Below are 23,946 nucleotides of genomic sequence, written 5' to 3'. Positions count from 1 at the left end.
AGGATCTACGTTGAAAGAACCACCTGCTCACTGTGCATAATCTTTCTTCCAAACCAGACACTAACTAAAGAAATGAACATGTTGACACAAACTATTGATCAAATGTGTGTCTTATTGGGGCTGCTCAGTGTTACACTTGTTTATGCCAATGCCTCAGCGCAAGAAGATTCATGGGTTTAATTCCCGCTGGGGTCTTTCTGTGTGGAAATGGCATGTTTTACAAAGTCCAAAGGCATGCTAATAATAATAATGAAAATAATAATTTAATTATTATTATTATTGTTATTATTATTATTATTATTATTATTATTATTATTATTATTATTATTATTATTATTATTAATAATAATAATAATAATAATAATAATTATAATAATAATAATAATAATAATAATAATAATAATATAATAACAATAATAATAATAATGAACTATTTTTGAATAGTACTTAAAAAATTGAGTTTCAAAAAGGGAATATTAAAAAAATATATGAAAGAGAAGAGAAATACAAGGATGACAAAAATGAAAACCATAAAATTAACAGAAAAAATACAACAAAATGTATAGGGCTTTAATCCACCACCACAAATAACAGGAAGAAAAAAAATCAGGAAAAAAGAAGATAAAGGATTTATGATCCTACCTGTAATGCAGAGAGAAAAAAATAAAAGTAAAATACAATTTAAAAGCACTTTGAGGATTAAAATACACTCAGCTAAAAATCCTCCAAAAAAATCTGTATTGATTGAAATGTGTTTTTCAAAGGAGACAATGAGTCTATATTCTGATCTCCTCAGGCAGGCTGGTCCAGAGGGTGAAAGCTCTGACAGAAAGGCCCGGTCACCTTTGGTCCTCAGCCTTGATTTAATGGCGGCAAGCCTTAGCTGAAGACCTCAGGTCACAACAGGTTTTTCTCTTCTTCTTTCTTTTTTTATGTTGTTGCCTGGTCTGCTATTGACCACAAATCTAAAGTTGCTGTACCAACAAATCAGTGATGTATTGAAGTATCATCTCTGTTATTTAACACTTTGAAATGCTAAGAGAAACTTACCGTTCTTGCCACAGTGTCAACAGGCAGAAGTCAGGCAGATGTCTCTTTCCATTCATTGATTTGATGTGTGGGTCCCAACATCACTGAAATGCTGCCTCAGGTTTCTGATCAATCAGAATCAAATACTCAAGGAATACATAAACACAAAAAACTCTGATCCTGTGTGCTGCAGCTTTGTTAACATGAAGTGTTTTTTGAGCAGAAGCAGATGAGAATATCTGCGTTTAAGGATGAGTTGCATGTTTAGAAAATATGAAACAATGAAGCTCGAATGTCTGCATTAAACACTTGAAGAAAGAAAAGGCCAACTTTAAAGAGAGTGCTCAATCTCTGAGACTCTGAGTTATAACTCTCATTAAACACTCCAACAGACTACAAAGTAGGACTGTGAAGCACATCAGGCTGCAGCACTAGAGAGATCTTAGTCTAATGTTTCGCCTCTTTTTTTGGTATAAAAGCAATATGGTGGATGGAGAAATGAAAGAAACAGAGTGGAAGACAGAGAGGGTGCGAGAGATGGTGAGGGTGGGGGTCGCCTGCGTCTGTTCTAGTGTGGTTTCATGGAGTTATTTGGTGTTAAAATATGCCTTAATGGTTGCTGGGGATCCATTTATTACAGGCAGGAAGCAGAAGGGGGTTTCTCTTCTCATTTAATGTGACCGCTGAGGAGCTCGCCAAGTCCTGCAGGCGAGCCAGCATTCCTGTACACCAACGCAACACACACACACACACACACATACACACACACAGCCGGCTATGTATACACACATAATTATACTGTAGGGCATGTAAATGAAGCTTATGTGTGCATGCGTGTAGATGCAAAGACGCATAATCTCTAAAACATACACACATTGCAGCGCTTTTAGAGACAACTTGCAAATATGTGAGTGTGCATAAAAAACATACACACAAATAGACTGTGGTCTCTGGCAGTGAGAATGACCTTTTGTGAACCATGGAAACACACACACACAGATACACACACTAAAAGCCTCTGCAAAACGTTTAAGCATGGCAGCGCCAAGGTATAATAAAAAGTCTCTTGAGGTCTTATTACTTCACTTTGTTTTTCAGTTGTGAAGCTCGGTTTCTCTCCTTCTCACTCATCCCGTCTCTCTTAACTCATTAGTTTTTCACTCTTTTCCTGTCCCTCATCCATCCGTCACTTTGTCAGGCATGGGTACAACTCTCTTCTCCTCTCCCTCACACTTTCTCCCTTTCTTTCCGCCGGTTTGTCTTCCTCTGTGTCCGTCCAATTCAGATCCCGATTCAGCTTGACACCCTTTCCCCTGGCATTACAGAGGGCGTGTTAACACCTTCTCCCACACACATGCCAGGGCCTTAAGATCCCATTATAAAGTGTAGGGCTCCTGGCTCATGAGTGCACACACACACACACACTTACATATACGGACACATGAGAGAGATTAAAAACACAGGATTTTTTATGTGTGGGAAAATTAATGATTTTCATGCAGGAGTTTGCTTTAATAATTTTACAGCATTTATTTGTGCCACTAATCACAGGCTGCCTCTGTTATTAAAGACCTATTTCGGAATGTACTTGGGAAATTATTGACGCCAGAGTACAGCGTGTGTGTTTGGGCTGCAGTTGTTATGTTTGTGTGAGAATCAAGTTATACAGTATCCACATGTTTAAAAGAGAATAAGGTAACTGTAGAGGCTTCACTTGGCTGCTACCTGTCGCTCAGTTAAAGGTTGCATAAGTTTGTGTGTGTGTGAGAGTGTGTGTATCACTTACATGGCGGATATAAGGCTCTATCCCTCCTTTCATCAGCTGAGTGAGGAAGAATCGAGCCCCGACGCACTGCAATCTGACCCTGTCGTACACACGCACACACACACACTTACACACACACACAGTAGCAAGAAAAGCAGACATATTTTAACACTAGCCGTCACTCATCAGCACAAAACCTCACCGCTGCTTTCCATTCATCATCACTGTCATAACACAAGTCTGCGTGGCTCCGTTTTCTTTTTTCAGCGGAATCCCGTCATTGTGCCATCAGTATCACTCTCAAAAGTTATCACCTAAAGCCGATCTTTATATGGGATTATTGGCGTTATCATAAACTCTCCTTTATGCACAATCTTGAAAAAGCTAAAAAAAAAAATTCTGGATTTAAGCCAGTCTATATGTGGCCTGTTGAAGGCTGGTAAACTAAGAAACTGAATCCTCTGAGCTGTAGGGGAGCTGATCTGTTGTTGGCCCTGACCTTTGACCTGTCTCTGCCAAACAAGAGATAATTACCTGGCAGGGGTCAACAATGAAGACAGATGTCTTCCCCTGGACATATTTACTATCCTTACGCGGCTGTGTTAGATGCTTTATTCAGATTGGCTATCACATAAAAGTATTTCATAGCAAGTGTCTTATATTTCACACCACATGAAGCAGCAGGGCTGTAATCACAGGCTCTGATGGACGAACTGTAATCATGTCAGAGTCCATTGCCTCGTTTTCATCTCACTTTACTCCGTTATTGGTGAAAACATTCAGTTTATGTATGTAATACTAACTAGCTTAGTTAGCATCAAGAAAGTCAAGTAAATTTGGTTAAATGCGAGAACGTTTAGTTATTATTAACGTTATCTCATGACGGCTACAGAGTAAACTGTTAATTTGAAAGTAGTTTAGATGTAAGTGTGAAGACGTCTCTCGGCAGGAGAACAGGATCTCTCCACTTCTGAATATTTTTCATGCTCAGCCCATCCAGGTGCCAAATCTGTTATTACACCTGTTCTATACATTATTCTGTTCAATGAAGATGACAATTTAGGAAAACATTTTATTACAACAGGAAATAATATTTTCTTTGTATTGCTGGTTGTTAGATTACAGTGACATTATGGCAGCATGTTTGTAAGGCAAGCTAATAAGGAGTTACACTAATACATAGCTCACTAACTACAGTGTAAGGCAAATTACTTTAAAGAAGGAGCTAGTTATAGTGACTTGTTACTTTTCTGTTACAGTTCCCATGTAGATTCCCATTCATCCAGGTCATGGTTATTCTGAAGACTGGAGTACAGTTCCCATTAAACTAACTGATTATTATTACTCCTTCATAAATGTAATTAGTTACCAGGGAAAGTAATAATTGTGTTACTTTAAAAAAAAAACCTAAACCTTCACATATGCAAAGAATTCGGATTGTTGAAGGGGTTTTGCTTTGGGACATAAAGTTCAGCTCACCTGTATGTTCTTGCCTTTTTTTTATCAGGGGCGTTGAAGTAGTCCTTGTGTTGTCATCCTGACAACGCCAGTATTAACTTGACAAACTCGCCATTGTTGTATCTAGTTCTTTTGTAGGTTAAGGTTTGTAACAACACCCTCCACCTACCTGCACTCTGAAACTGATTGCCTCACTATGAATTTGTGCGCTACCTTTAGCCAATCCCCAATACCAATGTGTCTGTCACCCCTCCCCCTCACTAAAGGACTATTGGGAGAAAAAAACACATTTTATTTGCAGCTCTTTTTCTGTGCCTGGCTGACCAAGCCAGATCAGATAACAGCTGTTAGAAATATAAAATAATGTGCCACATTCAACGGTCAGTAACAGCGTCATAACATTCAAAATAATAATTCATTAGATTATTAGATACTGGAAATTAACACGGGCGTTGGTAAAGCCGTTATCCCCTATATTATACTGCCTAGTTTTTATATATGAAATGAAAAAAAAACTAAAAGTAGATTCCTTTTAATGTCATCATATTTAGTTTATCTGGTTACACAACTGACTGTCGGTTGATCTTGAATTGAAAATGTTTGTGCTTTTCATGAGTATTTTAATTTCCCAAGTATCTGTGTCTGTAGCTTTGTATTCTTTGGCTGCTGACTGCTTTGGCCAAGTCTCTTTTGAACAAGAGGGTTTTAGTCTGGGACCAACCTGGTTAAATAGAATTGAAATAAAACATTGAACATTTAGAGCCAAGGGGAAATCAGCTTGTGTAGCTCCCTCCACATGCAGCACTTCAAATGCTCACTTTTTATCAAATAATGTTCTGCTAGTTTAATCTGTCCAGATTAATGCATGTGCCAAAAAAGACTTGCTGTGCTTTTATAGGGAGGTTATAAACTTTTAGACAGTACAATGCTAGCTGGGTCCACCTGTTTCTAGTCTTTGTGCTAAGCTATGCTAACAGGCTCTGACTGTTCCTTCATATTCACCCTACAGCCAGGCGATCATTTCATCTAACTGTCCCGCAAAAGTGCTGTAAACAAAAAACACAAAGGATAAGTTTTACGCAGAAAAATATGTCTTGACTTATTAAACGTGGACAGAGTCTCCCCTCAAAACAGGAAATGCAGCACATTGGCTATTGCAGCCATATTGGTAGTGGCAAGGGCTTTGCATACAGCTATAGGGCGCCTGTCAGTCACGTGACCTGAGCCTTGCCTCTGATTGGGCGAGCTCACAATTTCAATATCCCCTGAAATGCCAAGTTACAGAAAAATTCACACACACACACACACACACACACACACACACACACCCCGTACAGTGTGTGCCGAGAGTAAACTTAATGATTCAGGTAGGAAAGTTTCTTTGAACCAGGCTGTAAATAGGTTAATTTCTGCTTTGAAAACGTCTTTTTTTGTCTTGGTGTGTATGTGACTTCTGGTACTTCCGGAGCCAGCCTCAAACAGACACTTGAGAAACAGCAGATTTTAGCACTTCAGTATTGTCTCGTATTCATCCAGTGGATGCAGTTTACTCTTTAATTGTGAAAGCTTTCAAAAAGCCCCAAATCCTCCATGTCTCTGCTTACATGATTGCGTCAATGAGAAACCAAGATGATATGAAGAAAATAAGGTTTGAAAGGAGAACTAAAGGAAGAGCTTGAGTGGTTACTGTGTAACTCTGGGTATGTGTGTGTACCTTGGTGTGTGTGCGGGAGGGGGGGTAATTACGGTGTTGAATGTCCTCCTCATCACTGGAGCTGACCTGAGAACACAACAGTTAATCATCCACTAACCGGCAGAGAGAGACGGAGTGAGAGAAACAGAGAGGAGCCAGCGCTGCAGACTGCTCTGTTGGAGAGAAAGAGACAAACTTCAAGACACCTGCACTTTTTAAAGGGTCAAAATCAAGAGATGAAGAGTCTACTATCAGGACTGAAGGACATTCTTACCCGAGAGCTGAAGAACAACCAAAGTGCCCTCACTTGCTCCGGAGGAAGACTTTTCACCTTCAACCTGTGTGTCTGTTAGTATGTTCGCCTCTCATAGACCATCCTGTTTTTCCACCAGAGTGAGCGTGTGAGGGGGGCCACATGGGGCCTGGGCCCCATCCAGGATGCCAGCAGCAGTGAAGCCTTGTCTGGAGGACATGGTGGCAGAAGGAGGAGGTGAAGGAGAGCGCGGCGCGTCCCACTGGGAAGCCTCAGCGCTGGGCCGGGAGCGTCTTTCTCTGCCCTCTCTTAAGGTCCCCAGGGAGCTGCTGCGGAGCTTCCCACACTCCAAACGGGTAGGGTCGTATCTGGTGGGGAAAATGATCAACAAGGGATCGTTTGCCAAAGTGATGGAGGGGCTTCACATCGGCACAGGGGAGAAGGTCAGTGCTTTCTCCCTGCTTTGAGAACAAGAGAGAGAAAATGTGATGTCATGCTTCAGAGTGGAGGGCGACAGATTGGCAGGGAAAAGATCACACACTAACACGATTATGATTACATGGTGACAAGATGTACTTTGTGGATTGTAACTAATGGTTATACTCCCTTTGCTTGAAGAACAAAAGACCTATGATTATTCTTATTATGTGTACAGAAAACAGCCAGACCATCTGTGAGTACTTTGTTTCATAGCCATGACTGCTTAAGGGATTTTCAGAGATAAATCTTTAAAGAGATGGATCTGTTTCTGCTTATATATTTAGAAATCTACAAACTAGTGAAGAATTAAAAACAAATGACATACTAACATCAGCACAAGGTATAGTTTTGTCAACAGTATTATAAAGCATAAGAAAAACATGCTGGTGTTTATGGGGTTTGTTTTCTTGTTCATTTTAAATTCTCTGTTCATACAGACCAATGTGCCATGGTGTAAGCAGGATGTGTGTGTCATTGAGTGTGTGTCTGTGAGCAAATGTATGGGTAACTTTCTTTCATCAGTCACTGAGTCTCTGAGTCTTTGACCCCAGCTCATGTGTACCTGACCTCGTTGCCTTGGTACCGACCAAACTCATCTCCGGGGTTGTTTGCACCTCTTAACCCCAGTTGCCCTTCACAGGTGTGAGACGTGTGGGGGGTGAAGGCTGCCAATAAGCAAACACACACTGCGGTAGAGTTATGTCTTGTGAACGAAAAATGCATTTTAATTATTTTGACTTTTATGTATTTTGTAGAGTATTGATCTGAACAAGCTGGATTCTTCTGTGCCTATATTAAATTTATGCAAATGAATCCACAAAACAGCTCAAGCTGTTAGCATTAAGAGGTATCATAAAAACAAAAATTTGGGGATCATGTGAGATCAGGAAACTGGCTTTTGTTTTTAGTTATCCATGAAACGTATGCTATTAACTTTAATACACCTTACATAACTCTAATTTGCTCCTAATCTTTCCACATTTTACAATAGCTTCAGGACAAAGTGAGCGTTTGATACAAAGTGAGGAAGGTTAGGTTACATTTGAAGGCTAAATATGGTCACACCATTAAACTGCCACAGCCTTTAATGTCTGAGAAATTGAGGGATATAAAAGAAGAGTTTGTGATCAGAAAACTTGATGAAACCCAGAGCTGGTGTTTGCTTCTTTACCTGTACAAAATATCAAGACGGAATGTCCCTTTACCTTCTGCTCATGTACATGAGTGTTTTTGTTTGTGTTTAGGTGGCCATAAAAGTGATCGACAAGAAGAAAGCTCGACAGGACTCGTATGTTCTGAAGAACATGAAGAGAGAGCCACGAATTCATCAGATGGTGCGACATCCTCACATCGTCGTCCTGCTTGAGGTAAGAAAAAATAAAAGTTACACTAATTTCTACTAATATCCAAATGAAAAACACAACCATCTCTTAAATCATGACTGAACTGTGAATGAAAGGTTACCATGTATACTTCTATTGAGAAAGCATTTTGAGTGCACTAAAACATCTGTGTGAGTCAGACTCTGGAGACGGAGAACAGTTACTACATGGCCATGGAGCTGTGTGCTGGAGGGGACTTGATGGACCGGATCTGTGAGAGGAAGAGACTGGAAGAAAAGGAGGTGCGGCGCTACACCCGTCAGATCCTCTCTGCAGTAGATCACCTGCACAAACATGGCGTTGTGCACAGGTGAGACCCACCCCCCCAAACAACTATTTGAAGACAATACTTTGTCCTCTGATGATGTGCTTTATGATTGTAGAAATAGTTTTAAAGTGTGTATGTTCAGTGGTTCCAAATCACTCATCAGTGCTAATTGTTTGTTTTTACCTTCAACCTCACAATGACAAACTTCAAAATGTCTGCCTATAGGTTTTTAATTTCAGCAACACAAGCAAAAAAAGCATCCTCTCTTTTGTATGCATGTTTTTTAAATACGTTTTATTTACAGATTTTTTCTAATTTACAAAATTTAAGATGCTGGTAATAAAACACACAAGAACACATTTTGATTAAATAAACAGACAAATAAACACAAGTACAAAGGTACAGGACACATACACATTAAGGAAAAAAACAACAACGTGGCTGCCAGTTCATAGTTATGTACATAGAGTTTCAAAGTTGTAAACACAGGAGTAACTGTTCAGTAATGAGGTAAGCGTCATGAGGATATGGTAGAAGAGATACAACCCTGGGCTCACCAAAACCATCTCATGAAAGCGAGCTGATATCGCAATATGCCAAGGAAGGTCTCCAAACTTTCTCAAATTTAATCCCTGTGTTGGGTTTGTGCAGACGCAAGTTTTTCATTTGAATAACGAAAAGCATGTCTTTAAGCCAATGCAAGAAGCAGGGTGGTGAGGTGGATTTCCAAGTGAGATGAATAAGATTTTTAGTAACCACCATTCCTAAAAATTCCGGTAAATCATGTGTCAGGAAATATGCTTTTGAGAAGCATTTGAAAATGGAAGTTGCAAAGTACAGGGCAAAATCAGAAAAGGTGTACTGGAGAATCTTAGGCTGAACAGTATCTTTCACATTTAAAGGACACTTTTTTATGTGTTTTTGACTAATTTAAGATGTGGTGTTTTTTTTTTTTTTCGTTTTTTTTTTTTACATTGTCCCTCTGATAGATTTGTAGAAGTTTTACATAAGCTCAAAAAATGCTTTACTCATAACAGGGTGGTGTGAACTACGGTAATTTCAGCCACATTGACTCTAAGGCCTCTTCCTAGCAATTTAGGACCTACCAAGGTGCCTCCTCCACTGTTGCCATGAGCAGCCAACTGATTATGTCACAATCTGAGTAAGTCTTGTTTTGTCTCACTGAATACTCTTGAGGCTTTTTAAACAAGCTGCCCATAGCAGCCTGATGGCTTTTGAGGTGATTACTCCAAGAAGTTTATTGCTGAGAAAAACTTTGCCCTGCTTTAGTATTGATATTACTATTTCAAAGGTAGGGTCTGCTGGAATTTTTGTTACTTGTTAGTAAACACAAATTTAAACTGGACTCTTTTTCCTTGGCTCAGTGCCAGCGGCAGCACACACCCACCTGCACACCTCCACCTGCACACACCCTCCAACCGTGACTAAGTAAACACATTCAGTAGCCTAGCAACCACCTGCAGCATTGTGTTTCCGCATGTGAAAAACTTGAGAGCCGTAAACCAGACTTAGCATGAGCCGTACACCAGAGTTAGCATGTTAACACAAGCTAATCACTGGTATTTGACACATACCTGCTCAGTAGAAAGCCAACTGGTGTCATCTTCGTCTTGAGCTGCTCTCCAAGTGCCCAAAAGCGAGTGAAAGTTGGGCCAAGCTTCACCCTAGCTAAGGGAAAAAGCTTTATCTGTTTGCCATTTATTTTCACTTCGGTTGTTTTTTTCTTTGTCCATGTTACATCCACTACCGTAGCTTCTTCCTCTCACTGTTATTAACATGCAAAGTCACTTGGGCACTGGGCGTGCTGTGGTTGGCTTAGGTACCCATGCTTACTCTCTGCCCAGAAATGTTCCGAAACAACCAAAGCATCAACATACAGGCAGAGGAGCAGGTTGAGGCTGACACAGACACCGACACACGAGTAGAGGCCTGTAGGAGACGATTGAGCAGGATTATTCCTGCAAAAGTTGAAATTTTTATTTTTTGGGGAAAGTCCTGCAGACCCTGCCTTTGAGGTTATATACACATTTTTTAATGTGAAAAAAACACACTACCACACTTGAATGATGTATAGGTTGTCTCTCAAAGAGCTAAACAGATGTTTTTGAGTTGGTTAGCTGTGACCCCCTGTTTGTATACTTAATGCTAACTAAAGTAACAGCATGCTAACTCTGGCTAAACATTCACAGTAAAAGTTAAAACACAATAACTACCTTCCAGCTAGAAATACAATTCAAATATAATTTCATTTCCCGTTTGAAGTTTCCATTTCCTGTAGATACTTGGCCTAAAGAGATTTAGTTTAACAAAACAAAGAGTAAAGAGCTCAGATGTTTTTGTCTGAAGAGTCTTTCATAAATCAAACAAGAGCCAAACTTCAGCACACAGTAGCTGCTTGTTTCACAGTGAAGTTAAGGTCAGACTTGCACATTCAGACACACACAGAGTGGTAGAGTAGTTTGCAGGGCATTAACAGCCTACATGGGCGGAAATGCTGAGAGAAAAGCAAAGTATGTTTGGTACAGAGAGTCAGAAGTGTTATTTTATTGGAGTTTTATCTGGTGGAGGTGTTAGAGACCTAGTGCACACACACACTCCCCCTACTGCGTCCACACACATTATTCACAGCACTGGGCTTTAGTTTAAGACCTTGGCTCGTCTGAAGGTGGGAATGTGATTACCAGGCAATGACCTCATCATCCTGCGCCGGCGCCATGATTCACACATCATCACAACATCATGGACTTCCTCTCTAATGAAGTCCCTCAACGACGGCGCCCTCAGCCCGTCAATGACACCTCTCGCTGTCTCACACATACACACGCCCACATGCTCACACATGCATGCGTACACTCACACACGCTCACACTCTTCACCACAGTCCCACACAGAGATGATTAAACTGGGAATAAATGGAAAAATTTGCACTTAAATGCACCTCATGCCACCCACATCCATCAGGTTTACCGCATCCATTTTCTCCTTTATGACAATGTCTTCTTGCTTCCCCCTTTCTTACTTTTTTCTTCCTCCTTCTGTCTTTAACTGAGCGAGATGTGTTTTCTGGATTTTGTGTCTGTTGGTTAGATGAAGGCAGATGAAAGGAACATGGCTGATTCCCAGGCTTCAGTTTATGGGGGATCTTTCTCTTTCTCCTGACCGCACAAATTCATTTAGCTCAGTCGTTTCAGGGTAGGCTGTGTGGTTGGTGGTGAGGCCGGGGTTCTTTCAGGGCAACTTTTCCAGGTGAACAAAGATATTAGTTTGGTAATGAAAGGAAAGTATGTCCAGAATTTAAGTGTACTTGACCAGAAAATCATGACCTACACAATCCAAAACTAACAAATCCTTGAAATTAAACATTTAATTCGCTCTAAAATATGGCAAATACTTTTCTACAAGGATTCTGAAAGTAAAGCTTTAACCAAACCCAAATGCAGCCATGGTTTCCCTTCTCTGAAGGTCCATTCTGGTCTAGTCTAATCTGGCTTTCCACAAATACAGCATTGCTTGAGTTCTTAAATTAAACAACCATCAAAGTCAAGTGAACTACTCTGAAACTGCATCTGGAGTGAAATTAACTTCAGAAATTGCTGGAGGATTACGAAGAGGACTCCTGAAACAAGCAGTGAACCATTCTCTTCCTCAGTGACCTGACAGTTTTTCCTCCTGATTTTATTTTATAGAGATTTAAAGATTGAAAACTTCCTGCTGGACGAACATAACAACATAAAGATTGTGGGTATGTGGACATTCCTGTTTTCTTCCCAGACGCCTGAATGACTGTTAGACTGATCAGTATAATTCAACCTGTAGTTACTACATATGTGAATGCACTCTTTTTTGTTTTATTGGTGATGTTTCACAGATTTTGGCCTCAGTAACACTCTAAAGGCTGAGTCTTTGTCTCTGGAGCTGCTCAACACGCAGTGTGGAAGTCCTGCCTATGCAGCTCCTGAGCTGCTCGCTCACAGGAAGTATGGACCCAAAGTGGACGTCTGGTCTGTGTGAGTGAGACATTGACAGTTGCTTTCATATTATCCTGTTGACTATGCACCATGTATCATCTGTGGGTTTTTTTTTCACTTTGTTTGTGTGTGCAGAGGTGTCAGTATGTTTGCCATGCTGACAGGAACCCTGCCCTTCACGGTGGAGCCTTTCAACATCAAACAGCTGCACCACAAGATGGTTAACGGAGAAATCAGCAGCATCCCCAGTGACGTCAGCAAAGGTAACTTTACCCTTTAATTCACCCAAATCTTTGAGACTTCTTCACATAGAAACAAACAAATTCAGTGGGTTAATTAAAGTTGAATTAGTGATTTGCTTCAGTAATGAAATAACAGACTTTATCCATTTGCACTTTGATGAGTCCTTTGAAGCATAATGGGTCACCTTTTCAGAAATGTTTTCTACTTGGTGCATGTGTTTTGATGGTATAGTTTCACACCAGCCACTGCAATGGTCATTATTTGGACACGTGCAGTACACTTACTACGATCATGAGTCTCCCACAAATTTCCAGATAACAGACAGAAGGTCATCTGGTCATCAATGCTGTGCAGCTCAAGAGTATCTCATTAATCCTTGTATTATTAAAGGACCTAACTGCCAAATTTTAAAATATAAAAGTATCAAATTAATGGAGAAAATGATGTTAAATCACTTGTCCACCGGACATCATGCATTGCTGGCATTGTTTCAATCACTCCTTATAATGTGAACATTGCCAATCCTCCTGAAAATGCTGAAATTATTGTTGACTTTTTGTTACCAATATCAGTTATAAAACGATTTTGTTCAGCTAAAACTTTCAGGTTTATTTGAACAAAAAAAAAACAACTTTTTCCTCACATATTTATGTGTTATAACCTCAGTTTCACACAGTATTTTTCCCCCATGTCTAAACTCAAATCTATGTTCTGTTATCACGTCTGTTGGTTTGCTGTTCTGACAGCCTCCAGGTGAAAACTAGCTACAATAGTTTAATGTTCTAGTGCACTTTTTTCCAAAATAAGACAAGAAAACTCTCAAAACTCAGATTTTACAAGTTTTACTGATTGTCTTCACCCGAGCAGGCACAGAAATTTATTTAAATGTCAGTTTGAAGGAAAAATATTGATAACTTGAACATGAATATCAATATTTAAAGTGAAAATGTCAACATGTGTGTCCTTGTGAGGTTAAAATACATAGAAAAACATTTTAGGTATTTGATCATTTGTGTATAAAAAGGGCCAGATCAAAATAAAAATCACAAAAACAACCTACTGAACACTTCGACAACATGGTTTCATGGTTAGGTATAGTTTATATTTAATCAGTAAAAAAATCATTAATGATGATTCAAATCTGCTTTCAAAATAAGAAAATAAAGGTCAAAACATTAAAGTCATAAAAAAATGTTCCATTTATGGATCTTTACTTTGTAAAAGTCACCTCTCAGTTTTACAGTTGGATCAAGTTGGATGTTGAAGTTTCTGATGGACTACTGTTGTAAATAAGTCTTTGCACAAACAGGAGCTCACTATTTTTTGTACTAACCACAGATCTGTCACCTCATATGTTCTTTAACAAGTACTCAGTGGCCGTGGTGTCTCTGCCCGTCTGCTTTATTTTGGTCTTTCTCACACATACACACAGTCAGCCTGTTACACTCTGTCATGGCTCCATGTGACCGTGAACAGACTCAGCTCCTGTTACTGCAGGGAAAACCAGTACGACCCTGAAACTGTGTCAAGATCACGTTAGTGGCTGTATCCATGCCACACGAGGGCATCTGAGACGTAAACATTAACTCCAGACTTCACCCTGCATCTCAATGGGCTGGAAAACAACACCACCTGTGTTTGAGGCACAGAGTGCTCATACTTTCTGAATGTGTGCAACCATAGTACTTAATTCCTGCTCGTTTAACACGAGGTTATCTTATTTAGATTTTTTTTAATTCTTTTTTTTGCAATTGGACTGTATTTATTTTTAGTCTCACATGACTCTCATTTTAATTTGGATCTATTTTTTTCTCTATTCTATTTTTTTAAGACTTTGTATTAAAGAAAACTGTTTCTTAAGGGACTCTTATTTCACTAGTTTAACAATAGAAAACATTTATTATTGTTTCTTATTCATTAACTAAATAGATCCTTGATGAACCACTCTGGCTCTGTCACTATAACGGGGTAACTGATACTGAAACTGGCTGGAGCTGTCTCAGCTTTATTTCTGTGAATCCTCCTCCTGACTGTGAAGTTTATCAGGAATCCCCATCAGGAGTCAAACATCAATCACGCCTGGCCGTCACTGGACAGCTCGCTGTTACAGACTGACAGGTTGAACGAGTTCACCTGCAGGGGAGTCCTGCCCCTCCCCTTGCTGCTGTCTCTGATACGGTCTCAGTGAAGTCACAATAAGTGACATCAGTCAGACGGCGGGTCTAGTATTTCATTAGTATTTAATTTAAGACCAGGAGTAAAACAGTTTTAGATAAGGTCCGGGTTAAGAAAAAATTTCCTCTGTCAGTGTCTGTCAGTATTCTGAAATCCTATCAATTCTTCTCCTTCTCCTTCTTCTCCTTCTTCTTCTTCATCTTCTTCTCCTCCTCCTCCTTCTTCTTCCTCTTCTTCTTCTTCTTCTTGTTCTTCTTCTTCACACAGCATGATCTGGTCATAAACTCTGCAGATCTGTGTGGAGACACTTTCGAGGCTACAGCTTTTCACACAGATCAGTGCAATAATGAAAAGCATAGATTGTGAAGCAATTTTCTTTTCATTGAAAAACACATTTTATCCTGCCGAGCCTCTTTCAAGAAAAATCTGTGTTTACGTCTAATAAATACTGAAACTGACCCACATTTATTTTAGCTAAAGTGGCCAGTAGTCTTAAATGATGCTCATGTAGGTAACCTGACATGAGCACCAACCAGCTCAGCTCAGATTTAATGTGTGATGATTAAAGTAGTGTGGTGCAATCTGATTTTAAAATTTTAATATTCCATTACCTTTGTTTTGAACGTTTGTTTTATTTTGGTATTTTGTTTTTCTTGACTGTTCAGGGGTGCAACATTCACATATTAACGCAGTTTATTTCCTGTATTTCTCACCAATCATCTAGTTGTGTTCAATACTTTATTCTGATTGGTTAAAACCCCTTGATCATGGTAACTGATTATAAATACTAAGGGCAACACAGGGGACAACCTGGTCACATGTATCACACAGTTTGAGAATGTTGGTTAGTGGCTGATAAGTTCAGAAAATAAAACAATAAACAGCGCAGAAACAAATAAACAGAAGTGTTCACCTCCTGCTGTAAAACGGTCTGAGCCATAACATTTTGCACCAAACTGAATGCAGATTTGGACCGGTAGAACATGTGTCAAACACCTTTATCATGCTTCTTTTTCAGGTGCAACAGCATTCGTGTTGTCGCTCCTGGAGCCAGACCCTGATAAGAGACCGAGTGTGAGAGCTGCGATGGAGGAGAAGTGGATCAATGAGGGATACACAAAGAGGCCTCTGCACACACTCTCCCATAAAAACAGGTCAAATCTGCTGAGTGACATGACACACAACATGGAATAGAAACACACAGTTAGGCAAAACAACTTTTTCTTGTGGGTAAAAAAAAGTTAGGGGGAAGAGTGCCAGCTGGAGTAAGTATAAATGCAGCAAATGGCCCTCATGTTTAGCCGTTTTTGTATAATTTACCATTCGTTTGAAATGAAATACTGTTTTGCAGTTCATTTGTACCATAAGAGCAAAGAGACACTGTTATGCAGAAAATGTTATGATGTGGAGAAAAGAGCCAAGCAGGAAAGAGGGAGCTGGGTTTCTAACAAAATGACATTTTCCGTGGTCAGTAGTGAAACAGCTTTGTGTATTATAGCACAGCTTAGAGGCTTTTATCACTTTACGCGATGTGGAAATATAATCATGACAGCTCCTCCTGGCAGTGTTACATTTCCTAAAGTGAATAAATCCACAAAGGCTCCAGCTCTGATCTGCTCAGCAAGCCAAAATTACTAACAAATCCTTTTTGGCTGCATAAATTTCTCTCTGCTTCGTTCTTCACACTTTATCTACCACTGTTTTCCAACCTGTCTCTCTCATGATCCTCCAGGCTGTGTCCAGAGGATCTGAACACATCTGTGCTCTCGTACATGACGGAGACGCTGGGTTACTCCCTCTCTGAGGTCATCCACACAGTCACAACCAACAGACCCTCTGCCATCATGGCCTCCTATCACCTCCTGCTCAACAAGCTCAGCAGGAGCCAGAAAGGAGCCAAGACCAGCAAGGTTCACACCTCTTTCCAAGCACTCACACTACTTGGTGGAAAACAAGTTACCCTCTTCATGCTCAGTTAGCAAGTACTAACTATTAAAACCTGTTGATTCTCAGAAGCTAGAGAGCAGCGACTGGAGTCTGCCAGGAAAAAACACATGGAGAGAGAGGAATAACAGCGACTCGAAGGCTCAGCAACAGGTGAGCTTTAACAAGCTCCAGTTTAACCAGCATAAACAGCCACGGTGACCAATCAGAGAGCTTTAGCATGCTGTGGAAGGAAAGGGTTGTCATCACTCTGCTCCTTCTTTGAGAGTTACTGTCTTTAACACTTAAGAAACCAAACAAATGTCCAACTCAACCTCCTGATGAGCACATTTCCATATTTGGTCACTGGTATTCAACCTCATACAATTTTGTTTGCCTGAGCAGGTGTATCAGGGGCCTTCATTGTGGACTATTTTCAGCAGCGGATGATTACACAGTTTTTCCAATAAGTCTGTCAGTGTTAGCAGATGTATGATGAATTGTAGCTCCGGTGACTTTATAATGACGAAAGCTTGGATTAAAAAGTCAGATTTTGGCCCAGTTGCCTAGTTGTAATCTGATTACATTAAAGGTATTGAATAGAATTAGATAATGGTTGTTCAGAAAAAAATATAAAACAGTCTTATGGGGTTACGTACTCTGCTCTTGGTTTATGCTGTTCAGATCTTGATAGTGCAGCTCAGATGGCTTTGAAAAGATTATGTCAAGGTGAGATTAAAGGCACCAAATAAACTGTTGTGTAATGTTTTAATAATGTAGTTTGCACTTGAATTGGCTGACTACACTATTATGAAATATATAAAATTTTCTGCACAGAAAAAATGCATTACACAGCTTTTATCAAATGTCAAATATTCAGTATTTAGAAAGTCTTCCAATTTGTAAGGATTATGGCTCTCCTGTGAACAAAGTGTGTAGTATGAGGTCCAATTTGGAGCACTGATAAATTCGATATGGGATCTTAGATTTGGGATCTGTTTAAGGGTGTATAATTTTCAGTATATTTCTGGAAACTTTCTATTGGAAGTTCAGCTTGAGATATTTGGAAATAATTTGAACTGTTTTATCAAAACTAACTTGACATAATGCCATCCTGGGGTGGTGCCTTTTATGATCCCGTGCTGTGGGCATCATGCACAGTGCATGAAGGGAGTGTGGCCTCAATAGCTTTGCATGTGGTCAAGGAATAGCATAGACCTTCAAGTGAATTGCACTAAATGTGGTTGTTTCAGCCAAAATTATGCTACAATATATGCTCCCGAGCTATATTTAAGTTCCTCATAATAAATTCCCAGTTTACTCCCATAAATTCCTATTTTTTCCCAGAATTTTGCCACCTTGGCAAAAGAAAGAATGTATTGATATTTGTTTATCTATTCATTTTTATGTATCTATTTATTTTTATGAATACAGATTACTTAGCTAAAATACTGAACAGCTTTAACTGCTAGAGTCTGTCTGGAGTTACCTTTTCACACATGAACAGCTGGAGAGTGTTCCTGTGAGATGTTCTCAGCCTCTGGAAATACTGTATTCATTGCAGGACCTGGTGCCCCCCTGAGGACCTTTTTGCACCAATATCTCTTTAGACATATCTGAAATATCAATGAAAGAGTTTATTTTTTTATTTATTTTTTATTTATTTATTTATCTCAAACTTTAAAAAACAGAAAACAAAAGGAAATAAAGAAATAAACATATGAGTGCAAACACATGCACAGCAACCAGTTTGAGAAGGAGCAGAATGAAGCAAAAAAGCTTATCTAGTTCTGCCCCTTTCAATACAAAACAGATACAATATCAAATTATAACTTAGTTAAAGTCAGTTTAAGAGTGAAATGTGTCACAGTAGCTGTATTCACCTATTCATTCCTAACAAAAAAACTTACCCCCGTTTGTTTTTAAGATTGAAACGACTAATGAAAAAACCCTGAAGAAGTCAAACAAGCCTCTGAGGGCCCAACAGATGACAGAATATCAGAGCAACAAGAAGAGGCCTGAGGACTTGCCCAGGAAGGACCACATAGAGGACACGGAGAACCGTCCACCCTCTCCATCTTTGCCCAAACTACCTCACTCTGCCTCCCCTTCAGTGCCCCCTTGCCTCCTCTCCCCCCCATCTCCTGCACGTCTGTCCACAGAGGATGGGCCCACAGATGAGGAGATTGGTATCACTTTAGACACAAGAGGAACCCCGCTCTTTCCTGAAGGTAAGGATTCATATTAAAGTGTGGACAGAAATAAAAAAATGAGCCCATGTGATGAACTACATCTCTGTGTTTGTGTTTCAGTGTCTGTATTTGGAGACAGAGAACTGGTGCATCTTTGCCCTCCTAAAAGTTCTGCATCCCAACTCTGTGACTCCGCCCCTTGCCAAGTCCCCTTGCTGCCTGAGCCAATCAGAGACTCCAGCACTTCCAGACCCATCCGACCCACACACCTGCTCAGAACAACTCAATCAGACGGGGCAGCAGACCCTGGATCGGACTGCTTCAATGACAGCCGCCATCAGGATGATCACTCCCATCTGCTGAGCATCAACGAGCGCCTGGAGAAGCTGCAGACGTTTTATTCCTCAGAGAAGAATAGCATCTCTCCGAGGATGCTCCTGGAGGCTGACACAAACACCCCAGACAGAGACCACCAAAGCACCATGGAGACCACACAGAAGTCACCCTCTGCACCACTGCCACGTCTGCGCAACCTGGGACTGAAAGACGGGAGAGCCAGGAAGATGACATGGGTGGGGTTGACTCGTCCTGGCCACCAAGGACTGCTGGTGAATGGGTCTAAACCTCCTGCCTTCCCCTCACAGAGACAACATACTTTGGTGATGAAAAGCCTGAGAGGGGAGAGGGGTAAAAGAAGAGACCTGACAGCAGCAGGGGGAGGAGGAGCAGAGAGAGGCACAGCTGGAGGAGGGATAAATGTAGCTAAAAGGAACTCGGTACAGTTGAGATCATCTCTTCAGCGTCGGGTGGCAGACTTGAACTTGCCGCTCCTTCCTGCAGCTCTGCAGGGGAAGACAGACAGGAGCAAGAACCAGCTACAAAGCATGGACTACTGAGTTATAGACGGATGTAGAGAGGCAGAGTTAGAGCTTTGAAAATAAGTGCAATGGAGCAAGGATATAAGACTACGGTTAGTGTTAGCTGTTAGATTCAGAAACCAGTGGTGCTACAACCAAGATACTGAGAATTACAGTTAATGCCGTATTTTATGGCACTGTAACTTCAGCACTGCACGAACAGTTCTGTTCAGACCTTCACACTTTGAGGTTCTGGCAAACTGTTGCTCATCTCTTTTCTCTGCTGATCAGCAACTGTAAAGACAACATGCACCAAATATACCAAAAGTAACATAAAGACATTTGTAAAGGTAAAACATTGTGGAACAACATGTTGGCGACCAACAGGCAGTAGCTAACATTAGACTTCAACAACTTCCTTGCTAACAACATCATAAGCTACAAATTCAGGCCACTCCTGTCATGTTGTGTAACACTGTCTAACGGAAAATGTCAGCCAGCAGGTGGCTGAATTCTACCTCTTACTGATTGTCTGAAAGGGGCTGTGAGGAGTTTGAAAGTGATCTTAAAGAAGTCTCCCTTCTGGATGTATGCTATATATGATATGTTCTATCATAATCCACACTTTAAAATGACATTATCAGCGCCAATGTAGGTTTTTTTTTTTAAATGCTACTTCTTAGCTTCTTCGTAGTTTCCCGATCGGGTTGAGCAAGACCGGATTGATTTACGGCATGTCCAAGTCTCTATGACAACACTGCACCGGCTGACAAAGTTTGTAAGTGAGAAGAGAGATCTGTGTTTTTCTCAGCCGAAAACAATTTCTTGGATTAATTTTGTAGTGATAGTGGACACAGGAGCCTAACTGTCAGACAGAAAAAGGACAGAAGAGCAGAAAAAAGCTAAATACCCCAAGCTCAAGTCTAAAAGGGCTAAGTTGTGTGTGATAACGTTCATTTGACCCTTAAACTTGAGAGTCTTTCAATAAAATGAAGAGTGAGGTTACGTTAGCTCTGCTTGGTAGGTGACTGGCAGGACATAACCAGGATTTGCTAACGTTACATATTACCCACATGCCTCACAGGATCAGGCTGTCAGAGGTACATATGGATGTCTACTAAACTACTGTACGAACTGACATTTTGCTTTTTGTCACGTTAGCCTACAGCTATGTCCTAGCACTGGGCTGCTATTAGCGCTACATATAGCCGGCTACTGATGTACTGTACAAACTCACAAAGTTTGCTTGTTGTCACGCTTCAAACAACAGCGCTTCATTACTGTACAGATAAAATACCTTACCTAGTCCCACTGTATCTGGAAAAAAGTTGTCTTGAATAAAGAAAATTAGTTTCAAAACAAACGTATGCTCGGTTAAAAGTCACACTTTTACGACTGTGCGTGAGACATGAGAAGATGGCAAGGCAGTCCAATCAAGACAGATCCTCCTCACAGCATCTTCAAGATAGAAACATACGTGTTAATATTCAGCCACTTATAGTTAAAGCTACAGTAAGGAGCGAAACTTTGATATAATGTATAAAACTTGTTAATTTATCTTTGAGTATAGCTTATCTCTGAAGAATTTAATTCTGTGTTGTCTTTACAGTTGCAGACTGATGTAGAAACATTAATGTTTAAGTATTTTCAGTTCCCTCAGCTGTCACAGTTTACAAACCCAACGCCTGAGATTGAGCTGCTCATTGAACTATAGCACCAGAGCAACATGGTCACTGTGTGATGGTGGAAAAGAATACTGACAAAGTCGTCCCTGGGTGCACTGAGGAAGAAGCATAAACAGCAGCCACAAACGGAAAAACCCTCTACTTTTACTGTCCGAATTAATGCCTTGCTCAACAACAGCACTTCTTTCCCAACAAACTCCAAACCTAACAATTTGTATGCAGTGCCAAAAATTCATACCCTTCTTAGCTCTTTCTTCTCTTTGACTTTGGTTACATGAGCTACTGTTACCAGTTTCATAATGACCACCACCATGTGAAGTGCAGTATGCAAGTGTGCTGATGGTTACATTTGTATTCACTGTTCTGATACATTTTTGTACTCATCTCGAAATTCAAGGTTAAAAAAAAGTCTCAACACAAAGCTCCTGTATCATTTTTTGTGTGTCTTTACAAACAATTTTTTTGATTAGAAACATACCCTGGGGCAGGGAGAGTGAACAGCCTAACTGTTGTCTCAGTGGTCCTCTTTTCTTGCACATGTCCTTTAGTTGAAGAGCATACACTTTAACCATATCTCAATCCTTGGTGCCAAGATGTGCTCGTTATAATGTTATGATAGAATAGAGAGGAAGATGTATCCATCAGCCCCTAAAAGTTATTGTGTTCATGTTAAAATTAAATCAATAGCTACGTTGGAAAAAAAATGCTTATGTTACCGACAGATGTTAAATCATAGAGGACACAGAGAACCGTCCACCCTCTCCATCTTTGCCCCAAACTACCTGACTCTGCTTCCCCTCCAGTGCCCCCTAGCCCCCCCCCCAATCTCCTGCTCATCTGTTTGCAGAGGACGGGCCCACAGATGAGGAGACTGGTATCACTTTAGACACAAGAGGAACCCCGCTCTTTCCTGAAGGTAAGGATTCATATTTGAGTACATGTGATGAACTACATCTTTGTGTTTGTGTTTCAGTGTCTGTGTCTGGAGACAGAGAACTGGTGCATCTTTGCCCTCCTAAAAGTTCTGCATCCCAACTCTGTGACTCTGCCCTTTGACAAGTCCCCTTGCTGCCTGTAAAAGTTAAATCAACAGCTACTTTGGGAAAAAATGCTTTTTACTGACAGATTTTTAAATTAGTCTGCGTGTGGCTTGAAGAACATCGAATTGTACAGTTATTGGCAGATGTCAGACAATTTGCAAAAGCCGAAACACAACGGAATGTCATATTTCGCTTTATGAATAAGTCATGTCAAAACATTATTGCGTTTTTTGTTTGCATTGGTGTTGTTGAATTTTGCAAATCAGCTGACACCTACAGGCCACCGTAGAATAGTGTCCTTCATCATCTTTTCTGTATCCTAGTTTAAAGATAGTTTGAAGCAAAGCAGAAAAAAAGACTGAAAATTCAATCAGTAATGATAATCTTACGACTAATATTTCACAAGTTATAAAAAACATGGTTTAATATATAAGTTAGAAATAAGCTTCTTGTTTTTATAGATTTAATTTTGCCTCCACAACTATTTTTGTTTGGTTATCTGATAAACTAAAAGTGCTCATGTTGTGATATGATGTGTTCAGAGGGTTGGATAAAAACCAAGATGGGCATAATCAAAATCATGGCAGCAACTGAAACATGGAAACAATAACTGAAAATAATGGTTTTCAATAACTGAAAATTAACATTTGAAACATTTTATTATGTATCAAATGTTTTATTGCCAAAAGCCAGCTCTTTACCAGGTTGTATCAGCGGTGTTAGGTCAGAATACTAAACTGATTTACCACAAAGCCAATTTATCAGCAAAGTAGCATAAAAAAACTCTCCTATTTTATGACACTCTCTGCCTTTGCACTGGCCTTTCCTTGTTTCCCTCCATCTGACCATTAATATTTAGGCCCACAAGAGGTGGAGGAATCTGGTTGCTGCTCTGTGTAGCTCTTCTCTGCAGCTAAATAATTAAAGGGCTGTTACCTGATACTTTGTTTTGCTTGTGTGTGTGTGTGAGAGAGAGAGAGTATGAGTTTGTGTATAGCCAATGAAGACAGATTGAGCCCACTGAGCTGGATACATCCCCCCACTCTGGTTACCACTCTGGCTACTTAACACTGATATGAACCAGTAAGCTCTGATACAGTATCAGACAAACACTTACATTCAGACAGCACAATGGAGCTGACAGATTGAGAAAGCCACAAGGTTCAAAAAGATACTTATTGGGGGGAAAAAGATAAATAAACATATTCAAAATGTTTCACTTTTGTACCTCTGGGAGTTATTATATTCAAAAAAATTTTTTAAAAGACTTCTCGTAAGGAAGCCCAAAAAGCTGTTCATGATATTATCCTCACCCCTCCTCATAGCTCAGTGGGTCTCACTCTGAAAGGTGTGTGTGCGTAAGTTTTGGACAAATGAGGTATGGAAAATGGATTAATAATTCATGTTTCACATACAGATGCATCCATGGCTACTGGGACATTGCGTTTGTCTCAGTTTGTCTTTGTTATGAAAATTGTTCCATCAGAGGAGCATGAGCTTGTTACAGGAGCATC

General features: G+C 40.1%; 1 protein-coding gene across 1 annotated transcript; it reads left to right on the top strand.

Annotated features, from left to right (window-relative positions):
- Positions 1-6,383: 6,383 nt before the first annotated feature.
- On the top strand, positions 6,384-21,690 carry LOC141802043 (uncharacterized). The gene is made up of 12 exons (XM_074685442.1): positions 6,384-6,641; positions 7,923-8,045; positions 8,201-8,370; positions 12,036-12,091; positions 12,218-12,356; positions 12,453-12,580; positions 15,754-15,889; positions 16,468-16,645; positions 16,749-16,832; positions 18,586-18,889; positions 18,971-19,820; positions 21,359-21,690. The coding sequence occupies exons 1-11, from the start codon at positions 6,384-6,386 to the stop codon at positions 19,744-19,746; spliced, it is 2,352 nt and encodes a 783-aa protein (XP_074541543.1). The 3' UTR covers positions 19,747-19,820; positions 21,359-21,690.
- The last annotated feature ends 2,256 nt before the right edge of the window (positions 21,691-23,946 follow it).

Source organism: Halichoeres trimaculatus, unplaced genomic scaffold, assembly GCF_033239565.1.
Source record: "Halichoeres trimaculatus isolate MK-OKI-2021-1 unplaced genomic scaffold, fHalTri1.1 fHalTri1_scaffold_13, whole genome shotgun sequence".
NCBI classification, from domain to species: domain Eukaryota; kingdom Metazoa; phylum Chordata; class Actinopteri; order Labriformes; family Labridae; genus Halichoeres; species Halichoeres trimaculatus.
The sequence above is the reverse complement of the archived record's forward strand: the minus strand, read 5'-3'. Positions and strand labels throughout refer to the sequence as shown.

What these genes read in the sequence shown, in the direction of transcription:
- LOC141802043 (XM_074685442.1), top strand. Translation starts at nt 6,384, where the DNA reads ATGCCAGCAGCAGTGAAGCCTTGTCTGGAGGACATGGTGGCAGAAGGA. An exon ending in AAACATGGCGTTGTGCACAG is followed by an intron (nt 8,371 to 12,035) that starts GTGAGACCCACC and finishes TTTATTTTATAG; the next exon opens with AGATTTAAAGATTGAAAACT. An exon ending in ACACTCTCCCATAAAAACAG is followed by an intron (nt 15,890 to 16,467) that starts GTCAAATCTGCT and finishes ATGATCCTCCAG; the next exon opens with GCTGTGTCCAGAGGATCTGA.